General features: G+C 53.0%; 5 protein-coding genes and 1 non-coding gene across 6 annotated transcripts; 2 read left to right on the forward strand and 4 right to left on the reverse strand.

Annotated features, from left to right (window-relative positions):
- Positions 1 to 275: 275 nt before the first annotated feature.
- Positions 276 to 849, forward strand: BDW47DRAFT_106512 (uncharacterized protein). The gene has a single exon (XM_024812785.1). It carries the CDS (start codon positions 307 to 309, stop codon positions 496 to 498), a length of 192 nt encoding a protein of 63 aa, XP_024671624.1. The 5' UTR covers positions 276 to 306; the 3' UTR covers positions 499 to 849.
- Positions 742 to 2,774, reverse strand: ugp1 (UTP glucose-1-phosphate uridylyltransferase). The gene is made up of 2 exons (XM_024812786.1): positions 2,351 to 2,774; positions 742 to 2,297 (listed from the first exon to the last, which is right to left on the reverse strand). Exons 1-2 carry the CDS (start codon positions 2,444 to 2,446, stop codon positions 834 to 836), a joined length of 1,560 nt encoding a protein of 519 aa, XP_024671625.1. The 5' UTR covers positions 2,447 to 2,774; the 3' UTR covers positions 742 to 833.
- A 1,154-nt stretch (positions 2,775 to 3,928) lies between these two features.
- BDW47DRAFT_126082 (putative membrane bound C2 domain protein (vp115)) lies at positions 3,929 to 8,847 on the reverse strand (the record flags this gene model as incomplete). The annotated part of the gene is made up of 6 exons (XM_024816490.1): positions 3,929 to 5,460; positions 5,513 to 5,653; positions 5,707 to 8,145; positions 8,195 to 8,444; positions 8,505 to 8,567; positions 8,638 to 8,847. 6 exons carry the CDS (start codon positions 8,845 to 8,847, stop codon positions 3,929 to 3,931), a joined length of 4,635 nt encoding a protein of 1,544 aa, XP_024671626.1.
- A 3,450-nt stretch (positions 8,848 to 12,297) lies between these two features.
- BDW47DRAFT_t88 lies at positions 12,298 to 12,369 on the forward strand. The gene has a single exon. It is a non-coding gene; the product is annotated as a tRNA-Met (tRNA).
- A 659-nt stretch (positions 12,370 to 13,028) lies between these two features.
- On the reverse strand, positions 13,029 to 14,448 carry BDW47DRAFT_117822 (o-methyltransferase; the record flags this gene model as incomplete). Its single annotated transcript, XM_024815127.1, has 5 exons — positions 13,029 to 13,354; positions 13,411 to 13,862; positions 13,913 to 14,036; positions 14,094 to 14,220; positions 14,281 to 14,448. 5 exons carry the CDS (start codon positions 14,446 to 14,448, stop codon positions 13,029 to 13,031), a joined length of 1,197 nt encoding a protein of 398 aa, XP_024671627.1.
- Positions 14,449 to 15,593: 1,145 nt separating this feature from the next.
- Positions 15,594 to 20,495, reverse strand: BDW47DRAFT_126084 (NACHT and WD domain protein; the record flags this gene model as incomplete). The annotated part of the gene is made up of 5 exons (XM_024816491.1): positions 15,594 to 19,333; positions 19,387 to 19,831; positions 19,887 to 19,937; positions 19,991 to 20,437; positions 20,487 to 20,495. 5 exons carry the CDS (start codon positions 20,493 to 20,495, stop codon positions 15,594 to 15,596), a joined length of 4,692 nt encoding a protein of 1,563 aa, XP_024671628.1.
- Positions 20,496 to 20,614: the final 119 nt, after the last annotated feature.

Here is a 20,614-nt window from a genome sequence, read left to right on the forward strand (position 1 = left end):
GGAGGGGTAGTAGCAACTGCAGCCGGTTTTATTTATTTATGTATTCTATTTCGACCGATTTTTCCGTTCATGTGCCTGAGGGGGGGGGAAAGACGGAGGAGAAGATCCTCCCCCCCCTCCTCCCCCTTTCTCCGTCTTCCTCCCTCCATGAGAAGGAGATATATTATAAATCATGAAGGGGAGGAATCACAGATGGATATGGGGAATCAGAGTTGAGTTGATGGACAGAAAAGGGAGGAAAAGAAAGAAAGAAGCATCTAGACCTAATCCAACGGGGGGGAATGACGCGGGCGGCGTGAGGGGTCGATGGATATGACGCCTGAGGTAGCCGGTTCACCTGACAGTGACAGCCCCGGTAGAGAGTGCCGTCAACCAGAGGGACCAGTCTGGTTCAGTCGGAGTTGGAACCGATGTTTCATTCTAGTTCTGGTGGTTTGGATCCTTCTGATGGTTGTATGGTTCCGATTAGTTATCCGAGTCAGAAGCTTAATAGCTTAAGGGAAAGACCGCTAGACAACTAGGCCGCGAGACAACTAGACAGCTAGACAACTAGATAGCTGGACAGCTCAGAGAAGAGATAGTAAAATAATATAATAATAATCAACACCAATCAAAACAAGAAGAAAAGTTAAACAAGACAACGCTGGATGCACCCAACAGTCATTTTCTCTCTCCCTTCGCATGGATCCGGATCCGTGAATATGCGCCTCAACCAATCCCAGTCAAACTAGATCGACCGACAACCAAAAAAAGAAAAAAAAAAAAATAGATAAGAAAGGAAGAAATTAAGAAAAGAAAAGAAGAAAAATGCAATCTACCAATAAGGTCCAAAATTAATGCTCCAGAATCCGCAAGCTACCCTGCACCACGCAGTTCTCCAGAACAGACCCCGGAGGCACGTCGATGGTGCTCCCCTCCGTGGCGACGATGATGACCGTCCCCTTGAGGGTGACGTTGCGGCCGAGATTGACGGCGCCCGTGATGGTCAGGTGGTCGAGTTCGACGATCCGGGGAATGCTGGGGATGTGCTTCTGGAAGTCGGAGACCTTCTTGAAGTCGGAGCCGAGCTTGATGACGGGGACGCCGCCGAAGCGGTTGGGGTCCATGACGAGCTGGCCGTGCTCGAGGCGGTACAGGTCGGACTTGACGAGGAGCAGGTCCGAGCAGGTCTTGACGGGCAGGAAGCGGCGGCGGGGCACGTTGACGCCGTGGGCGTTGCGGAAGTGGCGGATGGCGGCGCCGACGGCGGTCTCGAGCTGGTAGATGGCCTGGTCGGCGTCGCCCTTCTTGTCGGCGGGGATGGACTTCTCGTTGGCGATGATCTCCATCTCGAGCTCGTTCTCCTCGACGACGCGCTTGATGGCGCGCAGGCTCATCCAGATGTTGTTGGTGTTGAAGTACTTGAACTTCTTGATGGACTTGAACTCGTTGACGTGCTCCTTGGGGACCTGGGCGATCTCCAGCAGGCGGGCCTTGCCCTCGTAGTCGATGATGGTGCCGCCCTTGACGTCGGCCTTGGTCTTGTCCGTCAGCTCCATGATGTACTCGGACTGGGTGTCGACCATGTGCTGCAGGATGCGCAGGTCGACGACGGCGCCGAGGTTGTCGGCGTTGGAGAGGAAGATGTACTCGACGCCGCGCTCGAGCAGCTTGTCGAGGGTGCCCGAGTTGTAGAGCGACTCGAAGACGTCACCGTGGCCGGGGGGGTACCAGTCCTGGAGCGGGGCGTCGTAGCTCTTGGGGGCGGGGAGCAGGGAGTCCTTGATGATGCGGGGGTAGCGGGACTGGTTGAAGGTGATGATGTCGACGTTGTGGCCCTGGTACTTCTTGATGATGGACTGGGTGTCCTGGTCGGTGTTGAAGGAGTTCATCAGGACGAAGGGGACGTTGACGTTGAAGGTGCGGTTGAGGTGCTCGATCTGGCGGACCGAGAGATCGAGGAAGGACATGCCCTCGCGGACCTCGATGACGGACTTGGGGCCGACGCAGCCCATGGAGGTACCGAGACCGCCGTTCAGCTTGACGACGGCGAGCTTGTTGAGGAACTCGACGGCGGCGTCCCCGCCCAGGTCATCGTAGTTGACGACCTGGGACGGCTGGGGGGGCGCGATGCGGTCCCAGTTGACGGCGTTCCCCTTGGCCTTGTCATTGAGGAAGCGACGGAAGAGGGCGAAGAAGTTGTCGGTCTCGGCCTCGAAGCGCTTGCGTTCGGAGTCGTCGGGGACGGTCTCGGCGAGGGCGTTGAGGGCGTTGCGCATTTGGGAGGCGGCGACGCTAGTGGAGGCATTCTCGAAGGCCTTCCCTTATCAGCTATGATTGTGACGATAGTAGTCAATCAAGGAAGACATACCATATGAGACTGGGACTTGCCATGATGCTTGCCAAAGCCACCGGCGGCATCATTGGCGGGGGCTCGCAGGTGAGCGGGCAAAGCTTTCGTTGCCATGATGACTATATTGAGTATAATAGGTTAATTTGGAGGATTGAGGAAGAAGAATCTTTGGAGAGAAGGAAGCAGGGAAATTGAGGTAGAAGAGGGATGAAAAGGAGGGGGAAAAGGGGAGGAAGAAAGAGGGAGAGGGAGAAGAGGGGATGTGGGTTGTTGAGTTTAATTGAGGACCAAGGAGGAGGGGAAGTTGCCACGCCAGAGTGTCGATCTCTTGGGCTGCGTCATCATACCTAGGATTGAATTGGGGGGTAGAGAGATGGAAGCAATTGAATGAGATCACCCGGATGAAGAGAATTGAGAGAAGAAACAAGACCTGCGAATCCAAAGACAAAAGACAGAAGAAAAAGAAGAGAAGAAAGGAAGATGAAAACAGCGATGACGATAAACATAAATAGCCAGAATCAGGAGTAATAACAAGAAACGGACAAATAGTGGGGAAAGTTCCTGTTCCGGTCCTGACACATTACCTGACCGTACCGTATACATTACCCAGCCTTAGGCCGACCGGCAGAACGCACTCAGGCATCCAGAGGTACATGAGTACCATCAGGTACCAGTACTTCAACTCCCTCCAACGAAGGTACCCAACAGGCGGGACTTCAATTCGACTGTTCACTCTTCACAGATCCAAATCAATTCAACAGAATCACCTACTGAACAGAAGGGAAGAAGATGAAACCAACCAAGTCTCACCACTCCACCGGTCTGGCCAGCCCCTATTTCCCTATTTCCCTATTTCCTTATTTCCTTATTTCCATAGTACAGTCCAGACGGCTCCACTTGGCCTCGTCACCAGCAGCTTATCTTAATCTATTTCGTGGTCGACCCTGTTTTGTGGGTTCAGAACTATAACTATTACTATTGGTATTGGTATTGGTATATTATTGGTACTGCTATATTAATCTTCTTTCTTTATTTTACCGGAGATCCATTCTCTCTATAATATCCATGGTTATATAATATCCTGGACTATTTATATAATCTCCATACCCATTTATAAGACAATAACATTAAAATAACTATAAGACAATCAAAACCATCAAAGTGGAACACCCGCTAGTCCATCAATCCATCTCAAACCTAACCGTCGATTCAGACCCCGTCGGAGTTACAACCAGCTTCAATATCTTCACGTCACGCGCCCTCCTGCAGTTACAAACATACAACTACCTGCCGAGGCGACGACCTAAGGCATGTCAACAGGCGGTGTGTCTAGGAATCACAATACGGTCTACTGTTAGAGGTACAGCAATAGAATAATCTAATTCAAGATCGGATATCTCGCTCGAGCCCAATTGCAATGCATAGATGCAGTCACAAACCGTTTTAACAAATAAAAAAAGAAGAGAAAAGAAAAGAAACTCATCAGGCATCAATCAAGCCCCCCCCCGCCCTCCATCCATCCATCCCATGTATACCATATACCATATACCATACAAAACATCACCAGTAACAATAAAATGGAAATCAAAATAAAAATCATGCACCACTCACATTCCGCTTACTCAAAAAGCTCCGTCGCATCTTCTTCGACTCTGGACTATCCGCCCCGCCGTCCGACGACCCATCCCCGCCCCCATTGGAGTTCGCCGTCCCGGGTCGCAACCCCCCACCGGCGGCACCCCCGTCGGGCACCGAGAAACTGCTCCGAACCGTGACCGTGCCCTCGCCCACGGCGATCGCCTTGTCCTGCCCGGCCACAGACCCCTGGTCGTCCACGAAGAACATCGCCTCGCCGAGCCCGGTGTCCGACCCGAACGTCGCGTGGTCCACAACCCGCACCTGGTACTGTGCGTCCGCCGTCGTGTTGTGGACTCGGCACGAGGCGTGCGATCCCTCGAACTGCACCCCGTCGCCCGCCCGCTGCGCCTTCGTCTTCAACACCTCCTTCGCGCCCTTGGGGCCCACCGCTCGCACCGACACCCGCAAGTTGGCCGACGCCGGGAACCCGCTCGCCGATACCACCGAGATCGACGCCGTTCCGTTGTCGCCGCGGCCCCCGCCGCCGCCGATCCCCAGCCGGTCGCCGTAGTGCGACACCAGGCTGCGCGTGCGCCCGTGCTGGAGCCCGTTGCTGGACGGCGTGGCACCGTCCACCAGGATCGCCGACGGCACCGGCACCGTGTCGGTGGACGGCTGGTGCTGGTGCGCGGGCGCCGCCGGCGGTGGCGACGCAGACGAGGACCCCTCCTCCGCCTCGTCGCCCTCGTGGATGCTCGCGCCGTCGTCCCCGCGGAATCGCGACATGATGCCGTGCTTGAGGAACGACGCACCCTTGATCACGTTGCCGCCGACGAAGCCCACGCCCTTGACGGGCGCGCCGACGATCTTGCCGGGCGTCGCGAACGTGCCCGAGAACGTCGACGACCCTTGTCGCGATCGGATCACGTACGTGGGCTTGAACAGCAGGTTCAGCCGGATGGCGCCAGACTTGCCATCCAGCGGCAGCGACACCTCCCGGTTCTGGAACGGCTCGAGCGTCTCCAGGTCGATGCCGGTGCCGCCCAGGTAGTCGGCCTTGTCGCCAAAGTCCCAGTCGTAGACGTCGCAGCGGAAGTTCGCCCCGATCCGGGACTTGACCGGCGCCTCGAACCACTCGTTCCACGAGGGGTGGAGCGTCTTCTTCTGTACCTTGGTCTTGTACACCTCCTTGTCGTCCAGGCGGAACTTGCAGTACGGGTCACTGAACCCGTTGCGGTCCGCCGACGGCAGTTCCGCCGCGTCCATGACGTTGACCCGCAGGGTTCCCATGTTATTGATGCTCTCTGACGGATCCAGCTTCATCTTGACTGGGATGTACCGCGCACTGACGGTAACCTTGCTGACCTCCCCATCGTTGGATCGGAGGCTCAGCTCCGTCGGGGTATACAAGATGCGCTGCAGCGTGCTGAGCGTGTCGCCAGTCAGCTTCGATACTGTGTGCTCATCACTGTTGTCCGAGTGGTCATCCTTGTCCACGATCCGCAGGGTGACCTTGGAGAACTCCAGTTCCCGAACGAAAGCGTCACCAACTATGGCCGTTAGCATGCTAACAATAAGGGGACGGAAAAAAGAGAGACATACTATCTTCGATCTGAGCAACCTTGGTGCGGATCTTGCCGGTCGAGTACGACGCAAACATATGATCGTCCATCAGCACCTCCACCTGCACATTGCTATGGGCCAGGTGGACCTCATGGAACTTGAACACGAAGAAACCGGACTCTGCAGGATTATTGATTAGCATGCGCTGACAGGAGAGTATAGGGCAAACAAACCGTATTGAGCCAGATCCTCCGCGGGAATAAACGTCTTGGGCACTTCTTTGATAGACCGTACCGACATAGTCTCCGAGTCTCGCGCAGTAGTCGGGGACGCCAGCGCCTTTGACCCAAGCGATTCGTTGCTCCGCGCGCGGCTCAGAGACCGCGGCTCGGGAGTCAGATTGCCATTGGAGCTGAGGTCCTTGGCGGAGGCCTTGGAATCCACGCTCGCGTTCTTGGAGTGGTAGCCCTTGCGTCGGGACTCGACGCTCTTGCGGGCCCCCTCGCTGCCCTCGCCGTCCACGGTGAGGCCATCCTCCAACTCGTCCTCCTCCTGCTCGTCGTCGGGGTTGACAACCGGGATCGTGGGGTAGAACGCCACGGTGTAGTGGAGGTTGCCCTTGACGGGGCCAGATCCGATGCGCAAACCGCTCGTGAGGTCCTGCTTTTCGTCGTCGATCTCGAACTCGCCTTGCTCGTTCTCACGGGCGTAGTCGGAGGCGGAGATCTCGACGGCGCCCAGGGTCCGGTCGCTGCCGACCGACTCCTCGTCCATCACTTCCAAAGTGAGCTTCTCGCGGGCGCTGTGGATCGGCACGTAGATGACCTCGTCCCAATCCGGGTTGAGGTTGCTCCGGAAGGTGACCGTGCGGGCCTTCTGGTAGCCCGAGAGCAGGACGCGCGCGTACGGGTCCGACTTGCCCATCTTCTCCAGGTTGCGCAGGTCCGTGGCGCGCTTGAAGTGGATGCGCATGACACCGATCGGGTCCACGTAGCCGGAGCTGCCGGCGATGCCGCCGACGGCCACAGGCTTCCAGTCGAGGGTCAACTTGACGCGGCCGCTCTTGGCGCCGTGGAGGTGGAACCACTGGTGGCCCTTCTCCATCATCTTGAACATGTCGTTCATCTTGATCTGGTAACTGCCCAGGATCGGGTCGCGGGCGAGGTCGCGGTCGTCCTTGATCAGGAGACCCAGGCGGGCGTTCTTGCGGTCGGTGACGAGGAACTCCTTGGACGCGTTCTGGAAGATGGGGTTGTTGGTGCGCTTCAGCTTGTTGGTGATGTGGATCTCTTTGCCGTTCAGCAGCAGGACGCCGTACGGGTTGAGCAGGCCCACGAGACTCTTGCTCGAATCCAGGTCCTTGGCCTGCTCGACTGTGTACCGGGCGATGCCGGTGTTCATCTCCGGGGCCGGCTCGACCTCGCCGTTCTCCAGCTGACGGCCCTCGAGGACGGGGAAGAAGCGGATGTCGGCGTGGACGGAGCCGCGGGAACGACCGCTCGCCATGACCTCGAGGTACATGCCCTCGTGCTCGGGCTCCTCCTCCAGCCGGTCCAGGCCGAAGGTGGCAATGCCCAATTCCTTGTCCTTGCGGTATTCGTTCCAATCGTAGGGCGTGATGCTGAGCGTGTCCGCGAAGGAGGTGATGATCACGTAGATGGTCTCGTTCCAGCGGGGGCTCTCGCTGTCGTGGATGGTCTTGGTGCGGCCGAGGGCGTTGCGGTTGTTGAGCGAGACGACGGCGTACGGATCCGGGGTGCCAGAGAAGCGGTCGGGGTTCTTCAGCTGGCGGGCGCCGTGGAGGGTCACTGCGACGACACCGATGGCCTGATCCATGGCGTTGCCGGACAGCATCTTGGCGATCTCGATGGGGAACACGTTGGGGCTGTACATCATCGGACCCAGGTTGTTGTGGATCTGGTCCTTGATGAAGCTCTCGAGGCCGGGGATGAAGTTGATATCGAAGCCCAGGGTGTCGCCGCCCAGGGGTTTGCAGACGTAGTCCAGTTCGGGCCGCTCCATGAAGCAGACGTCGACGCGCTCGATGTGGGGGAAGGCGACCTGCAGCTTGACCTTGACGCGCATCAAGCCGCTGCAAGCCATGTCCTCGACGATGACGTCGAGACCCTTGCTGACAACACCCTTACCCAGGCGCACCTCGAGCACGACCTTGGGGTTGATCTTGTTCTTCAGCTGGCGGGCCGTCAGATCCATGGTGTCGTTGGGGGTGAAGCTGAACTTCCAGTCCATGATGATGGTGTCCACTTCGGTCTTGGGGTAGGTCTTGACGTGCTCGAGGCGGGGGGGCTTGGTGCCGAGAATGAAGGTCTTCAGGCGCAGACTGTCGAGCATGGCGGGAGTCGAGGTGCTGAGCACTTGGTCGACGGAGCTGATGAGGGTGTCGCAGAGCACGGGGGCGTAGATGGGCCAGAACTTGACCAGGAAACTGTTGATCCACTCCAGGCTCTCCGTGTCGGTCTCCAGCCGTTGCTTGGCCATCTCGCGGTTGACGTCGTCGCGGAAGTTTCGCCGAACGCGACGGATGGAGGTCCGATAGTAGGTACTGCAGGCGGCCATGACGATGAACACCCAGGCCAAACCGCCGCCGAGGACGGCGACGACCCAGGACATGAGGCAGGCGAAGACGATGATGCCGGCATTGTGGTACCAGTCTGGATTGGTCAGCGGGGTATCAAGGGGCGCGGGAGACACATTGCTTACCTCCAAAGAATTTATCATCGAGGCGGGACTCGAGAAGATCCTGGTGATCGAGGAGGGTGCCCTCTTCCCGCTCCTTTTCGAGTTCTTCGTCCGACTTGGCGAACTGCGGAGCCCAGCCGGTCCGGTCCCGGTGCCAGCGCATATCATCATCCATTTCTTTTTTCTCGCCCGGGGTGTGGTTGCCATTCTCGCTCAGCAGCGTCGCCGCGGAGGTCGGTGGGGGGAGATTGGGGTCGGGGGTGCCCTCATCCTGCGTATGTTAGACATAGACTCCATCTAGGTCGATGTAGAGAATCGCGCGAAAACGTACCCGATCTGTGACGACGGCCATGCCCTGTGGTTTCTTATCCCGGTGCAAGCCCGGTGGCACCCGCTAGCGGTCGGAATCAGCACGGCGACAGGATGAGGATGGGAGGACGTGAGTGAGAACGGGAAGGACATACCGCTTCGGCCGCAGCGGCTTTGTCTTCGGGAGAGGTTGCGGGATCGAATTGAAAGGCGGGGAGGCCAGCCTTGCGAGTCTCGTCGACGAGGACCTTTTCGGCGGCCGCGGCCGCAGCCTCGGCCTGGGGATCCTGAGCCGCCTGGACGGCGGTCTCAATGGCACCCTCCTGCCTCAATTCATGTTCTTGGCCTTGAATGTCTTGCGACATGGCTGTCGGGGAGAGGTGGGGGTGAGGAAGGGCCGACAATCCAATCCTCGGGGTGGGATTACTGGCGGTCCCTATGAACTGGGGTTAGCTCAATGGGAGGAAATTGCGGGTGTCGGCAGGAACAAAGCGAATTGAATGACAAGGACGGGTAGGTACAGAATAGAGTTCTTCTCTTCAAGAAAAAGAAAAGAAAACAAAGACAAGAAAGAAAAAGGTGAGACGAGTAGAAGGAAAAAAGTGGGAGAAGGGGAGGATGCAGAGTGGGCGGTTGGAGATTGAGTGGTTGCCTTCAGCTCCGCAGCGGGGAGGGGGGAGGTCGGAACCAAGGATACGGGGGTCGGATAGGAGATTCGTACCTGATTTGGTGTATTTTGGGGGGGTTCAGGGAGTAACAATCAGGAAGGGTGTATAATAGTGGGAGTATGTGAGAGAGTGTGTGTTCGAAAGAGAAAGAGAGAGAGGGAGAGACAGAGAGAGAGAGGTGTCAAGGGGAGAGCGTAGAGCGAGGAGAGAAGTGAGAGGAGAGAGAGGAAAGAGGAGACGGGGAATTGGGAATTGAACAGGCAAGCCACAGTCTGGAGTGTTGTGGCTGAAGCTGAGAAGTAATCAGTAGGATGAATGAATCAGGGGAGGCAGCAGAATAAAAGGATCGAAAGAGGAAAATAAGAAGACCGAGAGAGAGAGAAATGACGTCGAAGCAAAAGAAATGGAAGAAAAGAAGAAAAGGGACGATCCAGGAGAAAAGAATGGCTGTGTATGGTTACCGTTCGGATACACTCCCCACTGACTATACACGCTATGTGTTAGTCTCTCCATCTCCTGTCCCGATCATGATCTCCATACCATGGAGGTCACGAGATAGTAAAGTATATAGTATATGTTGAACAGACTGGAGTCTCATGGTAACTATTCTAGGTAAGAAGCTTCCTCATACCCACTACTATCATCATCCATTAACAATTTCCCAAAAGATCCTGAAAGATGGATAGTTCCGATCCACCGATCTGTTCTTCTTGCACCGCCACCGATCATTCAGCCACAATGATCTATACAGGCCCAATACCATTGAAAATTGATTTCATTATGAATATCCTCGGCTTGTTCCAATCCCAAACCTAACTCTAATCTCTCAAGTTCATCATGTTATACTTTGCAAAGATTCTATGGTGATCTGATCCACCGGTCCCTGCCAAGCCCGATCACCTCTTAGTCATCGGTAATCTATCTGTATTCCATGACCATCATTACACGTGGCATCCATCTCTCTCTCTCTCTCTCTCTCTCTCTCTCTCTCTCTCTCTCTCTCTCTCTCTCTCTCTCTCCTCTAACAATGGAAATCTCTCCTGCTCAATTGAAAATCTCTCTCCGTTTCCCTCACTCATCCGATCATGGTTCGCTAGGAGATTTCCACAGGGACTTGATCCTGTCTCTTCCATGGATCAAATACACCTCGATCGGATTCCCCGATGCGGACAAACTCTAAACTCAGCCGTCTTGCCACCTAGTCGGAGATCTCACCATCCGATCTCTCATACAATGTTCATCACTAAATGATACATGATATATCACTCTACATACCCCATACGATCTAACCCTAATACTACAACATCCCATTCCAATCCATAACCCACTTTCTCCCCCGTACAAAGAAAGGGTTTAAAAAAAAAAAAAAAAAAAGAGAAAGAGAAGGAGAATTCTCCCGAACTTACCACTCAAAATAATCGACTCGTCAATCCGATCCCAGTGGATCCCGCCGATCACACTACGAACTTGCCAACTCAACCATCCCAATCAGGCATCGTTCACAGCGTGCTGTAATTTGCCCTTTTCGCCAAGCCAGCGTGTTTCGTCATCGCCCCAACGCGGGATGGGTTCAATATATTGGATGGACTCGCATGGTTAGCCTCTTTCTCCGTACACACTACACTGTGATGCGGGGCGGTGGTCTGATTTTGATTCTTTGTAGACCCTTAATGACGTATTATCATATATTTATATTATTCTGACGTAGAATAATCAAGAAAGCAAGAAAGAAACAAAGAAAAAACAGAATTATAATAATAATAACAATAACAGAGAAATATTTTATATCCACGAGAACATCCAAAATTAAGCTGTGAGATCAAAAGTACATTGCGTAAAGCCCTAACCATGCACCCTCGGCCAACACAAGCCTCGATCCACCCACTCCATCCCTCTAGGTAAAAACCACCCCATGCACCCGACTCGTGAGAACAGGTCCGTGTCCATCCTAGTACCATCCTCGGAACCTTATCCCGCAGACTACCCACACCCACTCCTACGTAGTGGTCCGTAGTCCAATCTTCAACAAGTGGGAGAGTATACCTACACCGCGTTGTGGCAGGATTTCCACTGGCGCTGTACTCGCGCGGACGGCTAAGATTCCCAGGACATCCTATTCTTCTACTGTCCAGCGAGAGATCCAGTCCGTTTGTGTGGTACAAGCAAGTCTCGCTTAATTATAGTTCTGGGCACATAGGCTAAATTTGCACTGTTCATCCAGTCATTTGGCCCGTCCATCACTCTATACAATAGGAGGATAAACGATATGGATGGCAGCCGCTCAAATGCAAGGCACGATGGCACTGCGTCCGTGCAGGCTGTTTGAGACCAAAACCTGGAGGGTACGGTCGATATATAGTTCGCTCAGATTGCTGGGCGTTTTGGATGGGTGTAGGTGTGGCTGGTGTGTGGACTGCATGCAAGGTTCAATAAGTGTTGTGTCACAGGAATACGTGTTTCTATTTCGGAAATAAGAATTGTCATTTTATTGCAATAATACAATTTTATGCTGCGAGTATGTAAATATTTGTATCATGTCGTGGTTTCTGGATTGTTCTGCTGCGCCGGTATCATATTTCAGGACATATATGTACACGAATCACTGTCTTTGAGGCCAGATTACCATACTCAACCATTCATATCTAGCAAGTACGGAGATTACAAGCAAAATAAGCAGATAATAGTTTCCATAGTCCCAAGGACAACCTGGCCGAAATGGATAGGGTGCAGCGCATGAACCCGACCGCACCACCAGAGACAGTCCCAACAATGGATATTTCTTACAGTGTAGAGGTATCTCCACTGAGCATATTGACCAAGTCACTGAATACCCCGCAAAAGCACAGTACAGCAATGGAGAAGGGCCTCGATAGCCAAGTGACTGCTCGGTAGACGGTGTGTCACGTGCATCAAAATCTGCCAGTCTGACAATAACATCAGTAAGCTCAAGAGTGCCATTGGGGGGAGAGAAATAGATACCTATAGTGTAAGTACAGGGTTTAGCATGAGGTAAACAGTATAATAATCTCATATTTCAAGAAAATAAGGTTATTAATACCAAAAAATAAGTCATGCCACACTACTACAAATGGTAGATTTTGGTCATGGAATATAAAGCCAAAAGGAGTTTATACTTTCAAGAATCCCAGCATGTTAGCTCAGGGGAAGAGCGCCGGGCTCATAACCCGGAGGACCCTGGATCGAAACCAGGACATGCTATTCTTTTTTTCCTCTTTTTTGTTCCTCGGGTATGGGTGCCTGAGGTGTCATTGTTGGTGGTAGTATTTTTCAATCTTTATTCTTCATGGCTTCGTTGTGTCAATCATTTTCATTGGGAGCCTTTGAATTTGCTATTCTTGTCTATTAGAACACTGAATGGATGAGTGTGGTTATGATATATACCCTGACATTCCTCCTGGCTGTCCGACTCATGATATATATATTGTTCATCAAATCAGGTGAGTTTCCCATAATCAGCCTTTCAACCATCCATTTATAACCACTGACAGTATCTTCCACAGCCACATGGTGCAACTGGCAATAAATACATAGCACTTATGTGACGTGGATTTCCTGACAAAACTGCAGGGTGACGATTACAAGAGAGGGCAATATAGGACGGTTGCACCGTGGCCGCTTATGCCCAGCTGGTTCCTAAGGCTACACCGGAAAGAACCAGAGAAGATACTTGGCAACGGTTTGCAATTCGCATATCGCTGACATGACAGTCATATGGTGTTTGATATACTATGAATATCTGATAGCAAATTGAACATTCCTCATTTGCTCATTGCGGTCGTTCAAACAAAGGACTTCAACCATATGAAAGTATAACGAGATAGACACTGAAAGCCATGTCCGAACCACTGCCACCCGTACTAAGTACCCTTTCGCGGTACCTCACACTCAATCAAGCTCTCCGTCGCATTGTTGATCGTCCAGATCTTCACGATCTTCAATCCACACGTCTCGATGTTCTTACGCCAACGCCCCTCAGAGCGCTCCCTCGCCCCAAACGTTGCCATCATGACCATGTCCAAACTGGTGCTCTCCCAATGCGCGTCTGTCGTGGGTATGACGTACTCATGAATCAAAACCTTGCTAAACCCGATTTCCAGCGCCGGGATCAGATTCCAGAGTATGGCGCGAGCCCTATCATCAGGCCAGTCATGGAGGATGTGGTGCAGGTAGTACACACGAGCGCCTAACCGACATTAGTCCAATGCTAATCCACCATGAAGCTCGGTAGGGAATACTGACACTTAATCGGCTGCATCTTAAACATGTCATGCGGCACCAGCTCGATCTTCGAGGGCACACGCTTCTTCGCCTCCTCCAACACCTCGGGCAAATCCTGCAAGACCAGCCTCCCCGGCACATCCGGAAACCTGCCATGGAACTCCATGATATCGTGGCCCAGTCCACCGCCGATATCCACAAATAGCGGGCGGCTCTCATGAATGTCTAAACCATCAAACAGTCTTTCAGCAGGATAAAAATCCATCCAGCTGGCCCGGCCTTTCCTGCAAACAGACATGAAGCGATTAAACTGCTTCCCGGTGGTAGAGTGCGCCTTCAAATAGTCGAAGAAGCCCAATTTCGTCTTATACCCGTCTTGGAACGCGCAGTGCTGCCCATCTGCCGGGTTCTGGTGATCCCTCTTTTTCAGATGCGCCGGGAGGGCGAGGACCCCCGCGGTGATGCAGTCAGCCCTGTGGACATCAGCATGCGACTCTGTCTATACTAGGTACACTTCACTTACATGCACTGGAAAGAGTCGCTAAAGCGCGTAGAACACATCGCCTGTGTGAAACCTGTCCGACGATACTCGTGGGGCCCGACCTCTTCGATCGCGCCCATCGCAGCCAGGTGTTTCAAAATGCGGGCTGGACAATCAGACAAGCTCACTTTAACAGACCACAGATGAAAGAAAGGAGACTAACAAAGCATGGACGGATCCGCACCGCACGCCTCAGCCAGCTGAACCGCGCTCTTAGGCGTGTCATCATCAGATAGATCTTTGAAAACACGACAATTGCTAGCGATCTGAATAGCAGCGTATGTGGAGCTCTAAACAAAGCAATAATCAGACGAATCTTTAAGCGAAGATGAAAACGAAACCAGACATACCTCAGCCCAGCTATACCTAGCAAGAGCCTCCCGGGGCGTCTCCAACGCATAGACCAGCGCGCGCGCATTCTCCAACAGCTTCACCCTCGTGGCTCCAGTCGGACGAGCGCCCTCGGCAAGGCCCGCCGAGATGATATTCGCGACATACCCGGAGACTTTGTCCGGCATGTTGGGCTCGAGGCCTGCGTTTTCGTCGACATGCACATACTTAGAGTGGCGCCTGCGCCGTGCTTGGGATGGATCGGTAGGAGCCATGTTTGTGTAAAGCGAAGAACGAAAGCTACCAGAACAGTACAATTGACGGGAAACCAAAACAGATCTCATTGAGCACAACCAGAAAATACAAGGGACGAAGTCGATACTAATACTTACGATCTACACAAGCTGTAACTATCCCCACGTGACCACAAAGACGGTGGCATCGCCGCAGGAGTAGGACAATTCCGGCCTCGACAAAGAGCACATCCGCAGAGTATAAAGAAGCCAGCAAGAGGAGATCATTCAAGCCCAACGACAAAATCCCCAGTCCAGAAACTGCGCCATATTGTCGTCAAAGTGAATCCTACCCGTCATCAAAGAACGCCACAGCCCAAAAGATGACTGCTACACCTGCGGGGTGGTCCAAGTGTGCTCGTCTTTGACTAACTCGGTTTCATCAAAGGCTTGGTGTCAAAATACTGCTACCATGGATGGATGCTTACGGCGCTGAATGTTACAGTCGGCAAGGCTGTTCCCTGTCTGGGTGGTGAGGTGAAAGCGAAGTAATCTATGAATAGAGTTTGGTTTGCCCGGGGACGCCGGTTACATGCTCGCTGTTGTACGACTAGTGATTGTTGTACGTGTATGGGTGCTATTCTAATCTTATTCACATTAGATCAGATTGCCTGGAGGTTGGTGGTAGGAGTGTACTCGAGTACCTAGTCTTTGAATGACGTGACATCGTTCTATAGAAGACTCTTTACAACGGTTGTGTGACTCGACAGATCACTTTAATGGACTGTGTAGTCCAGTAATTGCCTAATCCTGAACCACGAGTGTTCGTCCTACAAACACTAGCCCATCTTGATACCTCAGTAGCAACTGATAAACCGCGCATCTCCCGCGTGGTAACACACACCATGCTGGTTCATGCAACCTCCCCGGTAATATACCATCGTTAGTGCCGGGTCACTGCATAGAAAGATCACACGGAAGGAAAACATCCCATAGGAGAACCAGATGCGACACAATAGTGACACAGGAATGGACGCTTTTCTATCATTGCATGTATGTCGTCTAGTGTATCGACTAATGCCCCACAAATGTATAGCGCATTAGTCTAACGGCGTCCCCACGTCGAGACCCCGTCGGATAATGAGAATGTCGTGCTTCCGGACTATGGCAAACTCCCGTCTCAAGGGAATATATTCGATTAGAAAGTTGTGCGTGCTGCCCTTCCACTCTGAGAGGAGGAAAAAGTGTCGTTTTGCGCCTTGTCTGTGCGCAATCCACTGGGTGATATCCACGCTGCATATCCATAGATCTTTATCCAAAAGGATAAGAAGACTCTTGTCCACATGAATAATCTGGCGCATGTTGGCGGATATATGTTCAAAGTTAGGAAAGGAAAGTGGATCGGGAAAGTCTCTGTTCGTGGATATCTGGGAAGCGTCCCAGACTTTGAGTTCGTAGGGATGACTCTTTTCTGCACTGTCGTGCGATGTGCTGAGAACGGCAACGTGTTTTTGAGGGCTAGTTAGATGTGCCAGACTTGGGGATGTGGAGTCATGTGTACCCTGAGCTGCGGTACCACTTGTGCCATTTCCTTTCGAGTCTTCATCCCACGCGTAGGAGGCGGTGTGATTAGGGCTAATAGATAAGAAAACGTCGGGCTGTAAGGGATGGTTTAAGAAACTAGAGTCATTGTTGGACTGCTGCAAGTCAAACTTCGTGTCGGTCCTCGACCCGGACATTGTCCACATTTGAGCCGAGCCCCTCCCTTGGACAAGTAGCCTAGTGCCACTGATGTTGACAAGCAAGGCTAGAACGGGATAATCTGAGCGCATGTCCATAACTGTAGAAACCAGCTCGCAGCCGCTAGACGTAGACTTGATCTGGGTCGCCAGAATCCGACTGGATTCGTCCCCGGTAATCAGCAGCCCAGCCTGTTCGCAGTACGCAATGCAATTGATTCTAATATTCTGCGCATGCTGATACAAGACTCCGCGATGGGCGGCACCCAAAACATCGAAATACGACACGGTGCCGTCCTGTTTTGCATAAAACAGGTACTGCCCACTGGGATGCAGACAAACAGCGGTAATATCAGCCTCCGGGGGCCCCTCGAGCATACCGACAGAGCGTGGATTGAGCGTAAGAGCCTGGCTAAGATCGCTCTGGCTGCCCTCGTCAAAGTCGTTAGCGACAAGCACACTCGGCTCCCATATGCGGCACTGGGAGCCTCGAATATCAGCGAAGCGCAGGCTGTCGCTGCTGAATGCAATGCCGCGAATTCCTTCCTCGAACGCGTTGATTCGATACGTCAGCGTTAGGTTTGTGCCACGTGCACCGGAAAACTCGAAGAGCTGGATTGTGCCCCGCGCGCTGCCTGTGATTAACATGCGCCCGTCCGGCGAGCAGGCTAGGGTATGGGCGAACACATTCGGCACTTGGTAGCATAGGTCGGCAGTCCATTGATCAAATACTGCTAGCCCCCCGTCTCCGTACGACGCTACCAGAACACTGATCTCGGGGTTCGGGTTAAAGACCATGCCGTCAACGACGTACTCGCTCCCTTTGGCTCTAGCAGAAGACCTGTTGCAGGATCCAATCATTGACTCCGTCTTTATGTCAAACAGATATATTGGCTTTCCTCTGTAACTTACGGCAAGGACCATGCAGTCCTCCGACAAAATGGCCTTTCCCGGGGGCTGGACGGGCTTCGCTTCGCCCGATGCTTCGTGGAAACTGCTCGCCCACCACCAAATTTCTTCTTCGTTTTCATCGTTCTGCAGATCCCATGATACTGTATAGCTTCCGCTGGTCACAGCCACTAGACAGGTATTTTCATCCGCAAAGGCCAGTGTAAGGGGCGAGTGCTGAACATCAAAACTCCGAATCTGCGTTTGCGTCTGTGTGTCCCAGACTCGGATCGTCCGCGGGCCACTCGACGCGAGGTACAGGTCATCATTGCTCAAGACGAGGTCCAGCACCCGCTCACCATGAGATAGCGTAATGCTGGGCTCTGTTGAATCGCGAGGGTACAGCAATATCGTTCCGTCCGACACTGCGACCACCAGGTAATGATCGCCGTAGGTGACCGCGTTGGCCCGCGCATCGGAATACTCAATCCTCGATAGACAATCATCCCAGTTTGTCTCCCTCGCACCCCTCACGATAATCCCCCGAGGGCGGGCAGCGTACGTCTTTGATATTACCGACTCGGAAGGACAAAGCGCGGGCACTGCGCTGTGGATAACAGACGGGCAAACTGTCAACGGCGCTCGGAATTTTGCATTGAGTCTGATGAGATCGTGGATCCATGCCTCTAGGTTTTCCTTCTCATTTGAAAATGGCTGAATGTGTTTGAGACGGCGCATAAGGTAGACTTTCAGATTCTTTGCTGTGCGTGTCAAATGCTGCAGTCTTCTTGTTTGAGAAAGGTACTCAATCCACATAAGCACATGGTTGTCTAGGAACTCGACCAGTAGCTTCCAAGCAACGTAGTCATCCGATGCGCATCGTTGCAGATGGTCGGAAAAGTACAAGGCAGCGTAGTCCGCAATATCGGACTGTGACGCTGACGATGCCGTAGCTGCCTTATTCCCCCGGCCAGCCATTTTGCTGAACCTCGCACTCAACGACCTGAGACACAACTCGGCGATTCTCGAGTGAGCCTTTGGCTTACTGATGGCTAGCGATGGCACGACCTCCTGGTGGAGTAGAAACGTCTTTGCGGTCTGATGAATGCACTGAACCTGACCATTGTAACTCAATCCTATCAGCTGTCCGCAAATGGCCATGATGACATTCGGCAAGTTGTGGACGGTCTCGCCTGTATCCAACTTGACGGCTGGTTTCAGCTCGTCTAGGGACAGTGGTCGCATTGCCAACAGGGTCCAGGTGAAAAGCGACCTCGCGAGTCTAAGACCTTTCGGCGGTACGCCTACCAGCATTTTGGCATACAGATCGTTCATATCCGCGGGCACCTCGTTGAGAACCTCCTCCGCTGCCTCCTCCGAGTATACATTCTCGAGCTCTTGGACCACGAGGGAAGTCCACAGAAAAGACCCCCCGGCTCTATCCAGTATCTTGGTCTTCAAGTCCTGCTGGCCGTCATTGTTATCGACCGGAAGAAAGTGTTTTCTTGAGTCGATGTAGATCCCCAAGTCAGCGATTGTGTCCTGTTCTTGTATTGGATAATGCCCAACTGTCTGACTGTTTGACATGATAGTTTGGTGCGCTTCGGCTGTGTGACGGCTCGTCAGAAAAATACGCAAATGCGATGGTGCCTTGGACAGTAGCGAAAGAAACACAGGAAGTCGTCGACACTCGTCAATTGCATCGATGACCCAATAATGCGGTTCACTGCTGTGTCCGGTAAAAATAGACCCCATGAATGCCTTGCGCCACAAGGTTCTCTCGTCCAGCTGCTCTAGGCTCTGAGACCCCCCGTAGGCCCTCGACAGACCCCGGAGGACCGCTGCGTCTTTTTGGCCCATCTGAAAGGCAAGCGAAAGAAGACATCTCGTGATAGAACAGTTACTAGCACTGCCGTGGCCGAAGTAGAAGTAACTGCATCGATAGCCACATTCCTCGAGGTCGTTTACCACGTAGCTGGATAGAACTGACTTGCCGCTCCCCGCGTCGCCCGTCAGCCAAAATATCGGTCGGCCTGGAAATGACGCTGATTTCCAAGTAGTATATTGATCTCTCGAGTTCAGCCATTCGCATGTCCCCGCAACACGGCGGTCTTCGAGGGCTATAAGGTTATCGATAGGGGCCTCGCTCACACCAGTGAGAGCGATGAGGTTGGAGTAATCGGACTTGGACGTATCGGATGTATTCTGGGGGACTAAGTACGGATTAATAAACTGGGTCAACACCGGCGTGGTACGGGAACTGTACCTGCGGCCTGGATCGAGTCAATGGTGGCGATGAACGCATTTCTCAGGGTCTTGTAGTTGGCATCCGTTGGGGTTTCAAACTTGCATATTGCTCGGTGGTCGGCATTCAGAAGGAACACTCGTTCTTTCGGAAGGCCAAGAGTCGCAGATTCCTTCTCGACAATGATTGAATTGCCAAGGGGTAGGCTGGATGGGACGGTCTCGTAGAACGACCACAGTTGTAGTTCGTGCGCGAAATAGCGGAAGCTGTCGTCGATTGATTGAAGCGACGCTGAGTTGCGTTCCAGCTCTGTCACATAATGCTTCTGACCGAAACATACCTTCAGGACATTGTTCAACGTCCCTGCCAAGTCCGCTCCACGATGGGGTGTCGCCAAGAAGTAAAGCGTGTCAATCCTACTCGCGATGTCCTTCAACGTCGGATCTTCTCTGGCTAAGATGTATGCCTATTGAATTCTGTCTAAGATACGGACGAAACGGCGTAGCCCCAAAGTGACATACCTTTTTTGTGACGATCCCACCCATGCTGTGCGCGACAAAAACAATTCTCGTCTGTGATTTATTAACCAAAGCAATATCAGTTGGGGTATGGTCAATGGCCTTACGTCGCTTCGCCGAATCTCAGGACTGCATTGGATTTCACCCAACAGAGCCAGCGAGAAGTCCTGGATATTCAGAAAACTGGACTTTCTTTCCGCCCAATCCGCCTTATACCCAAAGCTGTGGACACGAACGCAGCTGAACTCTGGGTCTCGAGACAGCCACTCTTTGGGCCAGTAATGGTAGGGGTCTGGTGATTTAGACCATGTTTTCCGCGAGCCGCCTCCCAGGCCATGAATGAAAATAAGATCTACCAGGGGTTCTGGCACGCTGTGGAGGAGATTTAGTCCTAGAGGGCCTTTGAAGTCTTCACGTTCATCCGAGAAGTCGCCGTCAATATCTGCAACGCTGCTCGAGACGCTGTTTTTGCGATCGGTGACCAGCCCAGTAAGCCCACTCAAGGCTCTGTCGGACCGACTGGGGCGCTTATCTGCTGTAGAGCGCCTGCGAAACTGATGCATGTTAGCAGAGGACAGAACCGCGTTGATATGCAATACAAACCTTCTCCATTGCCCAAGTGCTGGGCGGACCTAAAATATTGGCCCACAGGAACTATCTCATTCAGGGATGGCGACAGGCCTTCACAACGCGTGAGGTGGAAGAGACAGTGTGGTTACTTCCCCGCTATT

Source organism: Aspergillus candidus (genome assembly GCF_002847045.1).
Source record: "Aspergillus candidus strain CBS 102.13 unplaced genomic scaffold BDW47scaffold_25, whole genome shotgun sequence".
Lineage (NCBI taxonomy): Eukaryota > Fungi > Ascomycota > Eurotiomycetes > Eurotiales > Aspergillaceae > Aspergillus > Aspergillus candidus.

Excerpts from the sequence above, each read along its gene's own strand:
- BDW47DRAFT_106512 (XM_024812785.1), top strand. The coding sequence starts at position 307 with ATGGATATGACGCCTGAGGTAGCCGGTTCACCTGACAGTGACAGCCCC.
- ugp1 (XM_024812786.1), bottom strand. The coding sequence starts at position 2,446 with ATGGCAACGAAAGCTTTGCCCGCTCACCTGCGAGCCCCCGCCAATGAT. Across the intron at positions 2,298-2,350 it reads GCAAGTCCCAGTCTCATATG|GCCTTCGAGAATGCCTCCAC; the intron begins GTATGTCTTCCT and ends TGATAAGGGAAG.